The sequence below is a fragment of the Crotalus tigris genome, unplaced genomic scaffold, assembly GCF_016545835.1.
Source record: "Crotalus tigris isolate CLP2741 ecotype Arizona unplaced genomic scaffold, ASM1654583v1 scf7180000017987.690289119674:8195010, whole genome shotgun sequence".
NCBI classification, from domain to species: Eukaryota; Metazoa; Chordata; class Lepidosauria; order Squamata; family Viperidae; genus Crotalus; species Crotalus tigris.
This window is the reverse complement of record NW_024096758.1, coordinates 3,470,018-3,482,745: the sequence shown is the minus strand read 5'-3', so window position 1 is coordinate 3,482,745 and position 12,728 is coordinate 3,470,018. Positions and strand designations below refer to the sequence as shown.

At 38.7% G+C, this 12,728-nt stretch overlaps 1 protein-coding gene across 1 annotated transcript in view; it reads right to left on the bottom strand.

The window, feature by feature from the left end:
- Window positions 1-3,337: 3,337 nt before the first annotated feature.
- The window catches only part of KCNK3 (potassium two pore domain channel subfamily K member 3), a 113,220-nt gene continuing 103,829 nt past the window's right edge, over window positions 3,338-12,728 (bottom strand). The window contains 1 exon segment of the mRNA XM_039345988.1: window positions 3,338-11,753. Within this exon segment, the coding sequence (XP_039201922.1) occupies window positions 10,846-11,753 (908 nt within the window). The 3' untranslated portion in view covers window positions 3,338-10,845.

Sequence of the window (12,728 nt, the reverse complement as noted above, 5' to 3'; positions counted from 1 at the left end):
CCTGGGAACTATCTCAAATATTTGCTGTGAACAGCAGGTGATTCAGCATCTCTTACAGGAGGCTGCGTCATGGACCAAATGCTAATTGAGATCAAGGAAATGATGAAACACCATCCCACCTTTCTCCCTGATCTATTTCCAGGGAATTTGAGAATGGACAGGTTATTGGCACTGCTTTATATAAAAAATCTGAATCACACTAGTGAGGAATCTAATGAAACAAATTGCAAAGTGCAAGAGCTTAGAAGCATCCAATCACAAGTGAAGTCAAGTGCATCCATTCAACTAGCATTTTATACAAACATGGGCTCTGGAATCTGCTCTTAGTACCCACAAAACATGAATATCTGTTGTTCCCCAAAATAAAAATGTTTCTTTGCAGATTCTCAAATAGCTGGAAGACTACAGATCAACATGGGAAATAAGGGATATTGCTGTATCTCTGGAGAGGTGTAGTCTTCCTGGAGGTATTTCACTGGTCATTGTAGAAAAAAAGATGCTGAGCTTTTTAGATAGGGAAAGAACATGAGGAATGATGATTTGTTTTTTTTTAAAAAAAAACCTCTAATCATGGTACAGCTTAGAAAGAAAAAAGAACCCCCTGAAGTTTTTACAAATTGGAATGAACTTAAGATAGAAGAAAGAACAATGTAGTCATTGATATTATAAAGATTTCTTAATAGCCAAATCCATTGAGAAAATACATTTTTATAAATATTCAAATCAAATATACCCATTTCTTTACTTTTTGTACTGAGGTGATTTGTGGAACTATTTTGGATAGTGCCTATATAGCTGGAGGACAGGAGGTTGGGGAATACCGATCCAAACTTAAAGTTGTTTTCTTGCCACCAGACCTTGGAAAAAGTTAATATTATAAAATCAAACACACACACACACACATACACACACCTTTTACGCTCTGGGAGAGTCTTCATTTGGGACCCTGATCCATTTTATTTTCATTTCATCCTACAACATCCCATGCATTTTATTCTACCTCCCCCCCCATTTCTTCATTGAAATCAATGGTACTGCAAATGAGAGTATGGAAGGAAACACTTAGAACAAAATAACACTTTGGATCACTTTTTAGGTGAAAAAAACCATAATATTTTTAAATGGGATTGTGATTTATGTTTGACTTCCTTGAATAAAAGAGAATTAGTCCATCTGATTATCTAACACTGAACCATATTTTGGAAGGCGAGGAGGTCCCTGCATGTATGGAACTCAAGGTAATTGTGTCCCTCTCCCACTAAAAAAAACCCCTAACTACCCATACACACACATTTGCTGTCAATCTGCTTTATCATTTAGTCAACCTCCAGTTCCAGCAGCTTCAATAAAGAGATGATTGAAGACTGAATCTTGCAGAATTGAGGAGAAGTAGAATGACACAGAACGGCTTGCCTCCTTCCATGGGAATTGTTTGCCAGAGGGAGAGTGGAACATACTCTTCTCATTAGCAACTCTTCATATTTCACAAAAGGAAAAATAAATATAGTTACCAAATTCATCAGGGACGCCTTGAAGCCATGGCAGGAGAGAGGCCCAAAGGTTACAACCCAGCCCTAGCTTTCTTTGTGATATCTCAGAGGTCTCCAGGCTTCCATCTCTGTTCTCAGGACCTCTTGGCCTCCATCTCCCCACTCATCTCTTAGCCCCTCAGGAACCAGGCAAACTGCTTCAAACAAATTCCAGCAAAAAATTGTTCCCAGTTTCTCTGTTAAGTGAGGTTAATAAGATATAACCTCCAGCATCCCATTATATGGAATTATTTTCAAGATAATCACCCATTGGTAGCACAGTTACAATTTTGCACTGATGAAAATATTAACAACTGCATTTAGTCCTCAAAATTCTAAACTTGTGTCCAATTTGCCACTCTTGTTCACTGTTTCCTCCATAGAAAAAAAGAAAAATCCCACTAAATTAGAGGTAGGGCATAGTTAGGACTGCATCTTGGTTTTCCTCGATCTCGTCTTTCATTTTTCCTGGCTTTGGGCAACTTGCTTAGCTTAGTAACTGAATTCCTATGATGGGAATGACAGTATGACATGACTGAACCATAACCCAGTCAAACATGAACCACACTCAGAAACAAACAAACAAAACACCTAACCAAGATTAAAATTAATCCGACTTAATAAACTATGCTGATGCAGCTGTTAGGTCTTTAAGTAACTATGTTGTGTAATACAAGTCTATAGCTGTAGTTAACTGGGAATTCCAAGAACATATTTTGTTATATAAATATAAATGGAAGTTCGTGAAATCCTATATTGATGTATTAAGTTATTTTAAATGGAAGAATTAAGATTAAGCATAGAAGGTTCATGGACACTACTATAATTAGGATTTTAGACATCATTATAAAAATTGGCTTGGAACATTAATTTCTCTGGTGAGAGTAAAACTGGAGTGAATTTTAAATTAGGACACTTCAGCCAAGAGGAGAAGGGAATGACTTTTGAAAATGATCATCTTGTTCAGCCCTCAGGATCAACATCCATACAGTTTCAGAGTCTCTCCAACCTCCCAGATGAATTTTGGGATGGAAGACCTATGAATAAACTGACATTCTTAAACCATCTTTGGAAAGGGATATTTTAGTTGGGTGAGGTTTTTTTAAAAGACAAAAATTGACTCAGATTTATAATTTAGCCAAAAGAAATTGAGTCCATCATAGAACAGTTTGCTCCATCAGAGCAAGGAAACACTTGGATCCAACCAATATCTGGTATTGTATAAGCATGTCTGATAAGTGTATTATTCATGGTATGGTAAATAGGACTATTATTTCTCAGTTGTTTACGGACATGACTTAATTTATCTTTTGAAATTTGTGCACTGACCATTTCTAATAACAACGCTTGCTGATGCTGGTCCAAATATTAATGCCGAATATCAGACATTTGCTAAAAAGTATCCATTATGAGAAACCAAATTCCCTTCAAAATTGGCATAGGAAAAGTTTGAATGCCAATGTGATTTATGGAATGGTCTTCTGTTTCAAACAGAACTTCAGGAACCTGCCATAAATGACACCACATCTTTCCAGAATGATTTTTTCAGCAATAATTCATTAAACTCAAATGATACCTCTGTATAATTTTTATTTTCTTTCTTTGTTGTTTTCAGTTCATAAAAGCAAAATAAAAATATGATAATGCTTAAAACTCTAAATCAGTGTTTTCTAGCTGGGAAATTCTGGGAATTGAAGTCCACATATCTTAAAGTGGCCAGGTTTGAAAAACACACTGTCCTTAAATGGTGCTTACTACTAGGATAACAACCAAAAGAAATACATAGAAGAAAGAAAGAGAATAAGAGGTTGAATCCAGACTTTATTTTGTTTCTAAAATGAAAATAAAAGAGCAGTACAAATATGCTTTGGCATGAGAAAGAGAAGACCTGTCTAGGAGTATTTTATTCAATTCCCCCCTCCTTCCTCCCCCATTTCCTATTTTTCTAAGTGAAAAAAAACCCCAACTAAGAATAAAATTCTCCCAAATCGTTCAAAAGCAAGACGTCTTCAATGCTGTTTGCAAACAGTATGTCTATATTTATAAAGATATGGCGCATATATAGATCATTTATATTAAATAATTCTCCTTGAAAATCCCATATCTAACATTTATATACATGTCAAGTATTAGAAATAGGTGTTTTAGAGTCACTGTTAAAAAATAGCAAAACACAAGTTCTGCTTTGTAACTTCCTAAGCAAAAGTACAATGTTGTTATTTTTTCCGTTTTTCCAGTGCCCCTTTAATTTACTACAAATAAATATAATGGATGGTTATAAAATAAATAGGAAGAAAACACTGTCCTTGGTACAAGGGTTCTTCGTTCACAGAAGTGCAGCAGCTATCCCTCCTGGTGTTCCAGATCTTGTTGCCTCTATTGCAAATTGTTGCATCCTACACTTTGGAGGAAAAAAAGGATATCTCTCTTCCATTGATGTCCTGTCTTTAGACTCATGTAAAATGACAGTCAGAGACAGAAAGCAGAGCAGCTCTTTGGCAAATGAGAGGCAGAGTAAACAGGTGGTGTTGCTGGGCCCACACCTGAGGCTGTGAGCCCAAAACTTAACTAGGGAAGCTTCCACTGGCTCAGGTTTGCCCTCAGGGGAATTTTTAAAAGTCAAGAGGGTGGCTGCAACTGCACAACGGAAGCTCCTCTCCCAACTTTTTAAATGCATTGCAACAGACATAAAAAGGGATGAGCCTTCCGTTGCAAAGGAGTGGCTACCATTTTGACTATTTTGATGCCCCTCCCCCCACAGATTCTCCTGCTTCCCTTTTTCCATCTATTAATTAACTTTGTTCCCTGCCCCACAGCAACTCATTTATTCAGATACAAAGCCAACAACTTTTAAAAGTTGTTTGTAATTTTTGGTTTTGGTTTACAACAAACCATTGATCCAAACTGGTTTGCTCTTTGGGATCTTCTGAAATCAGGTTGTCTATCAGAGTAACAGAGCATCAGTCAGGTCATAATTTTTTCTCTTTCTCTGAACCGTTTCCCCCCCTCTAATGACTGCCATCTGTCCCCTCATCTCCATTTCCCACAGCATCCTAGCTGAAAAAACTATATAACTGTAGGTATTAAGCAAAAATATCAGAGAAGCATTTCATACAATTGACTCTGTATTGAGTATTCCAAATATCATATACTACTGTTGCTCCTATTTGGGATACTTTATTTTGGTTTTTCCCACCCTGATTTTATCTTTGTCTTCCCTGGCCGTAATGTCCTGAGAAAGTTCTTAGCAGACAAGAGCAGAAACAAATAGCCCCTGTTTCAAAGTAGATATTTTAAAATGCTAAAATCATGTGAGTATTTTTATACATAAAATGACTACTGTTTATCATATTTGTTACACAGAATCACTTCTGTTGAATGGTTGTTTGGGGAATGAATCCAGGTCCATTTACATAATCTTTCATTCAGAGATATCACAGTCTTGACTGCTTACTAATTCTTTATTTGCTTGTCCAAATGATTCATCCAAATGATTCATTGACTGTGTGAGAGAGACTGTGTGATGGTTTTTGGTTTAACAAAGCCACTGGATAACTAGATCTTCTTTAACCTTTATTTCATCTTCTAGTATGGGACAAAAATATATCTGTTATCTTTAAAATACAGAAGCTGGTGGAATTTAGAATTCCCTGGACACAAGCCTCAACTTGAAAAAGACCCTGATTATGCATAAAGTATGTTGAAAATACCCTGATTCCTTACCACAGCATTATCTGATAAGGGCTGCCATCAAAACATGCCCTGAACACTCCAAATAAAACCCTAATTCAGATCATTTTATTGTGTGAACGTACATCCTACCAATAATAACAGATCTTACAAATAGCTGTCACTTATTAGTTTGAACAAGACTTAGATATGACTCTCTAGAGTGGAGTTGATTGAAAGAGACCTCATGAACGTCACTGGAAATATTTAGCTTATGTCATATTGCTTCCTTGCATGGATTTTGGCAGCATTCAAAAGGGCAGAAGAAAATTTTCTGGACCATATCAGTCTGCAGAGGAACATATTCAGTAGTCTTAGAACTGCAGATCTTGCAGATCCTTCCCAAATTGTTGTTGAACTGTAAATTTTAATGAAATGTGGAGGTAAGTTTTTTAGACATGGGGCTAGCAAGCAACCATAAGAATTACATTAAACTGAATTGCATTAAAATAAAACCAAACAAATTTGAGATGTTGCCTTGCTCCTCTTCTACTTCCACATTCCTCATAAAGGAATACTACATTAAGCTGCTGTAGCTAGAAAGATGTTTCCAGGAATCTGACATGGGGGCTACACCTAAAAGTCAACTAGATTTTGAGAAAGCACAAAATAAGAAAAATGTCCCCAAGCCTGAAGAGCTCTCAAATGGCTTTTGGGTCACATGGCATTAAGGGTAGGGGAAATTCTCAGTCAAACAAGCCAGCAAAGGGAGTTGATTTAAATAAATCCTTAATGACAAGAAAGGATCTCTTTAGAAGGGTTCCTTATAACTAGGCATGACTGTCCTCTTTTTCCAGGTTTGGTGGGAAATGTTGCATGGTTGAAAACACAGCTCACAGCAAAGGCACAAGATATGAGAAGGAATTATGGCAGTGGGATAATGCAGCCATGGTTGGAACAGCTGCATTAATCATGGGAAATACAGATAAATCCAACTTCTATTGGCTTGTATTTGTGAGAAATCTTACCCTGAAATGCTGGCTATGCCATAGTCAGTCTGCACACAGTATAGCCACATGTTAACTGGAAAGCAGAGAATAAGGGGGGAAAACATGGGCTTGTGATCAATGTTCTCTTGGATCTCCTGGTCTTAACTATTGTTTTCTCAATAGTTTGAAAGCCTGGCATTTCCAGACTGGACCAATATCATTTGTAGATTCTTGCAACATTGCAGCACATTTCCATGCATTAAATGGACTATACAAATTCATCTCTGGGAATATTTTAGTTTGTTTATGTATTGATTTATTTTGCAGAAAAGCAAAATAAATAAATAAATAAAATAGGTCATGCAGCAACGGGAAGAGGAAGAGGCATTTCCATAATCTGGAATTGAGATTTAGTACATGCAGGCACAGCAGGGAATACTGACAAGAATTTGACAAGTATATTCTCTCGGTCAGCGGGTCTGACCTTTGACATATTATGCAGTGTGTAAAACAGAGAAGGAGATAAACTATTTACTCTTCCTATTGTTTTATCCTTCAGATAAAACAGCTAATGAAATTAAGTGAAAGATTCATATTCTAGAGTTTCCTGGACCAGCTCCTGGATAACATCACCTGCTTCCTGTACTCTCACCAGTGTTAAGGCAAAACTTGCTCCATTGTTCCTATACATTTCCACAGATTAATGAACAGAAGCACAGTTCCTTACTGGCAACCTATCTTGTTCATAAGTCTTACTGAAATGTCATTGCAAACCTCAGGTTGCAATAGAAGCTAATTTGCTAGCAGGTATACATAGAACCTGGCTTCTCTTTGATGGATGTACATGCGTGATACAGATGTTTTACCAATATCTATACAGAATATGCTATGTTTCTGTATAATATTTTAGGTGTACACCATAACATTAATTTTGGAAAGCACCCTAAAAGGTAATATATGCTACCAGCTTTATGATGGGTAGCAGACAGCCCCCTGCACAATGAGGGAGAACACCAGCATGGACTGAACTGAACACAACCTTTTTTGGCATGGAATAAATTAGGCTCTGTAAACACAGAATGTGCCTCTAAAAGCAACTGTCAAAAGAATGAAATATCATATATTCAAGAGTAAAATAAGGCCTATTGTTTACCAATAGTGAGTAGTGACTCCATCTTTGAGTTTGTTTCCATGTCCACTTAATCTTAGAGAAGAAATAGAAATAGCTAACAAGCTGCTAATGGGCTATACCTAGGTTGATCTCCCTTAGCATCCAATTTACTATTTTTTTTAAAGCTTAAGAAATATTTTAAAAAATCAATTTGAAAAGTAACATACCCTGAAGCCTCTGTTACTTCTGTTTATAAAATGTTGGGCATCATGTAAGCCCCATAACATAATGTTTTCACGTTATGCTTGATCCCTGTGGATGCAAAGAGACCTCTAAATAATTTTCTCATAGAAGGGGGCTTTCCATTGCCCATTTCTTGAACTCTTTTCAAGTTCCTGTTTAGTGGAATGTCTTAGAGGTTTTCCAGTCCAAATACTAACCATGCCTGACCCTGCTTAATTTGTCTTAGCTCAACCAATGAATATGTGATAGAAATGTAAAAAATTTAATGAGGACAACTCTTTGAGTTATGAATTGGCAAAACCCTTCTGTCTAGGATGTGGGATGAAAAAGAAGACATCTCAAGGGCTGAAAATTAAGGGACAGAGAAACTAACCTCAAAAATGAGGAGTCCTTGGTGCTTTCTGAGTTAGGTTGTTTGATTGCAACCATATCATTACCCATCTAGGTAATAAATTGTTACCCAGTTGGATAATGAGATGTCTGCAAGCAAGCCATCAAGCTCAGAGAGCACCAAGGACTTCACAGCTCAATCCTGAGCTACGGATATTTTCTTCTATTGTAACTTCAAAAATGATTCTCTGTGCCTTCTTTTTAGAAATGTTAACCTCTCATCTCCTTCTCAGCAGTCTACTATTGATGGCTGGTTGGAGAATCATTGGCAGCAAAATGTGGAAGTGTGATCCCAGAAACATTAAGCTTCTTTTCATGTTTTCTATCCTGGTTTCATTTTGAAACCAGGTTCATGAGTCAGAGAGTTTTTTTCAATAAAACACAAATATGTTGAATCCAAATATATTAGTACATGTTCTTCTATCACAAGAACCTTCAGAACTTTTCCTAAACTTGAGTGCCTCTTACATTCTTCTCAACCAGCCTCAACTCCTAAGGAGACATTCTGCCAGTCAGCCCTCCAGCCAGCTCTGGTTTTACACTTTTGTCAATGTGATGCTGTGCCGATTGCTTCTAATACTAAGTTCACATGAGCAGGAATGATAATAAAAAAGCTTTAGCTTAAGACCAGCTTAGCCTAATTTGCTCACTGATGCATGAGCCCATTTGAGCCAGAAAGCTTAGTTGCTTTGTGAGCCTCTCAGCAGAATCTGTCCCAGGAAGGAAGAGAGCAGGGACAGCACTGGGAGTGACTTTTAGCTGAAGTCACACATGTTTGTTTATCTCTTGCTGATGCAGCCAAATGAACATAAGTTAAGGGTTAATGTTCTCATATAGCTTTCCCATTTTTACTATCTGCTAAGAGAAGACAGGTTGTTGCATTCGTCGATCAGATCTGTTTGCTTTTCATTCTGCCACCCTTACTAGAATCAAACTCAGTCATACTGTATTTATATATTTTAAGGATGGTCCTGAATTTAAGACATCCCCTCCCCCTCCAAAATGGGAGTAGACACAAAGATTTCCCTGGAAATCTAGAATTATGCTTCTATTTAAAGATAAATTGTTTTGGGGGGGCGCCTTCAATTAACTTTATCAGTTCTCTAAATTCCCTTTTGCATGGGTCTCTTTAACATCCTACAGTATACCTAGTTATTGTCATACATAATTTTAAATGATCAGTGTTTATAGATAAACAACATACTATATATACATCATCATGAAGGCAGTATCTTTGCTTTGAGGATCCTATAAAACCCAGCTGAAGGCCTAGGACTGGAGTGACAGCGTGCGTGCCCACAGAGAGGGCTCTGAGTGCCGCCTCTGGCACCCGTGCCATAGGTTCGCCACCACTGGCCTAGCTTATGAGCAAACATGTGGATTATTCTTAAAGTCATAATGAGTTATCCAAGGTTGAATGGTTGATTTCCAATTAATTCAACTTTCCCGGGTTAGCTATAAAACATTCAGGTTAGCAAACTGGGGCTGTGTCCCTTTGGTGCAGTGTGACCCATGATTCACAGCCCTCATCTGATTTGTAGAAATGCAGTAACTTTTAGAGGACATTGCACATCCTAGAAGAATAGAAATTTAGGTTACAGAGAAATGATGATATTTGAGTAGGCTCTGCCTTCACTTCACATCAGACTCTTGCTGCATCATAGTGAAAAGATTCTATGCCAAGACAGTGCCAGAGATACAACCTTATCACACTTGTGAAGAAGTTAAATCTTTCACATATTCAAAAATGGTAGATTTGAGAGGGAAGTATACTGTAGTAGCATTCCTTTCTAGGACAACAGAGCCTGTGAGGATGGGGGAAAGGACCAGAAAGGAGAAAATATAGAAGACATTTTTGAATTCTATTCAGTGGGATTTAGAGATAGTAAGAAAGATTTTGAGAGTGGATTTGCCTGTATGAAAGCTTTGCAGAAGAGCATATGAGCTTGTGTTGTGGTACATTTAAACATAGAAATACAAATGGGATACTGCTTTGCACAGTGCTGTATTCTGGAGGGTGGTAGAGTAATAAATGTCATAAATGTGAATGGGATACAATGAATAAGAAGCAGCTTTTGCTGATATTTGGCCAAACCATGTAGCAAAAGCCACTATTTGTACATACATGTGCCATTTGTAACTGATATCATTTGTGTATTAACTAATCAGGACCAGGTTCTTCATCCTCTATAAGATTTCTAACTTCTCCTACATAATGGTTTCCCCCAATGGATGGCCTTTCAATGACAAGCAAGCAAAAAGACCCCTCCTTTCTTTTTGAAATGGATGGAATAAAATAAATGGAGGATAAAGAGCTGTATTTAACATTATTTCCCCTCCTTTCATCCCACTTTATTGGACTGGCCTGGAGAAAACAATGTAAAGTTGTTCCATCAGTCCTTGGCACAAATTAAGATGTGTACACTCAACTTGAGAGCCACCTCACCCTGTTCTACACATTTTTTACAAGGGTGCAAAGCCTTATTTTCAAGTTTCATATTTTGTGGAGTTGCTGCAAAACAAGTTTAAAATTTCCACCACAGCAACAGAAGTGTCGAGCCTCCTTCTTGGGGAGAAGAGACAACTTAATGTTGCCAGACCTTTGGAAGGACAATCTGACTTTCTCCCTTCTTGATCATCAGAAGAACTTAACAGAATCCACTACTAGCTCCTGGTCTAGAGACTGGTGGTTCAGTTTCCCCAGGAGATTGCCCCTCATAACTAAGCCACTGATTGATCCATCAGTTTATTGTGCACTCTCTAGGTGCATGCTCTTTCTTCCTTTTTTATAGTTAAATTATTTTTATAAATTCAAAATTGTATTTTGTCATTTATATCCACCTGGGTTTTCATGCCTGCCTTTTATTTATTTTTTTCAGTAGTGAAGGAGAGTTTGTAAAAGGACTCCTAGTCTCTACACAGAACTTCGGCGCTTCATAAGTCCTTGGAAGGCTGAGAGGCTATGAAGTCCTGTGGAAACAGAGCTGATGGCTGAACGCTGAGTGTTGCAGAAGCATCTGTTGGATGGGGTCTCTGGGTAATGCCCAGGGGAGGAGTGGCTCTGTTCCATGCAGGTATCAGAGGTGGAGAGGTCTCTGGGGATTATCATGGGGATAGAGTACTGCAGCTTCTCCCGGCTCTTATACCAGAGGCAGGAGCACATAGATTGGAAGTGGAGAACTTCAGCATAAACATTTCGGAGTCCTCCTCTACTGCTGCTGCTTCCACCAACCCCTATGCCCCCTAATGCAGCAGCAGTTGAGGAAGCAGTAGTGTCTGTTGTATGTACACTGTTGGCCTGTCCATTGCGGGTGAGCAGTGCCCGGTGTTCCGCATCCCGCTTTTCATCCTCAGCATTCATGGTCATGAACCGGAGCACCACCAAGTTGAGAAAGGCCCCAATGACTGTCAGCCCAGTTAAAATGTAGATAAAGCTGAAGGCCACATATTGGGGCTTGGTCTGGAGGGCATGTTCTTTCTGAAGGGCCACATAATCTCCAAAACCAATGGTGGTGAGGGTGATAAAGCAGTAGTAGTAGGCCTGGAAGAAGGTCCAATTCTCATAGTAGGAGAATGCAGCAGCTCCAATGCAAAGGGTGCTGATGCAGGAGAAGAATCCAATAGTGACCATATTGGCCATTGATACTTCTGGCCGTCTCATGCCAAGGCACTTCTTGATGCGGTGCAGGAGGTACCTCACAAAGGTGTTGATCCTCTCGCCCAGGCTCTGAAACATGACCAGGGTGAGTGGGATTCCCAGCAGTGCATAGAACATACAAAAGACTTTCCCACCATCAGTGCTAGGGGCTGCATGTCCATAGCCTGCGGAACAAAAAACAAAGCAACCTGGTCAGTAGCACCTCATAGATTATGAATACCATTTTCATGGGAGAAAAGAGGACGTTTTCATTCTGGCTTGATAGGTGATGGGTGTGCCACTTCCTCATTCAAAATGTTGATTGAAAAAAGGGAGGAATCACAGCTGGATGGGATGCTGCTCTGGCCTGCAAACTCAGTGGTGTAGCAATCTGTACCAAAGTCCTTCTCTTCTGGTCCATGTCCACCTGCTTTTGGTTCAAGAGCCAGGAGAAGCTACAATAATCCATCACCATGTTGCACCCACAACCCTCTATCCTCACAACCTTGGCACACACCTTGGCACACAAAGCCACACCACCAAAGTTTGCAAGCTGAAGCTGCCTCTGTTCAAGCAAGGAGCATGCACGCATGCACACGCACGCACACACATGCACACACACACACACACACACACACACACACACACACACACAAATATACATGTTAAAGGGAAGGGTAGTGATGGTAAAAGGATGGTACAAGGAAGAACAGTGATTATGGGTTCCAACTGAGTTAATCATATGAGGATCTGAGAGTTGATCAGAATGTGTATTGAAAGCATCATTGAGATGGCCAAGTAAGGAGAATATAAAACTGAATGAGGAGAATTTCTATGCTACTCTGTACAATTTATATTACATCTGAAGAGTTGATTAACCTCTTGAACACATTCAAAAGCCAGGATGGATAACGTATGGCCCTGAGTTATCTGCAATGCCTTCAGTACCTTTTTTCCATCCTCTGAAGGCCCCTTAAAACATGATTACCAAAATGTGACAACAGAGTTTCAACCATATGAGGAGGCAGGTTGCAACTTGAAAATAAGAAAATAAGAATAAATGCAGTTATTATTCTTCACAGATAGCGGATCAGCAAAAGAAATGTCTAGAAGCAAAGAATAGTACTTACATGATCTTTACTATGTGGATGTCAACCAAT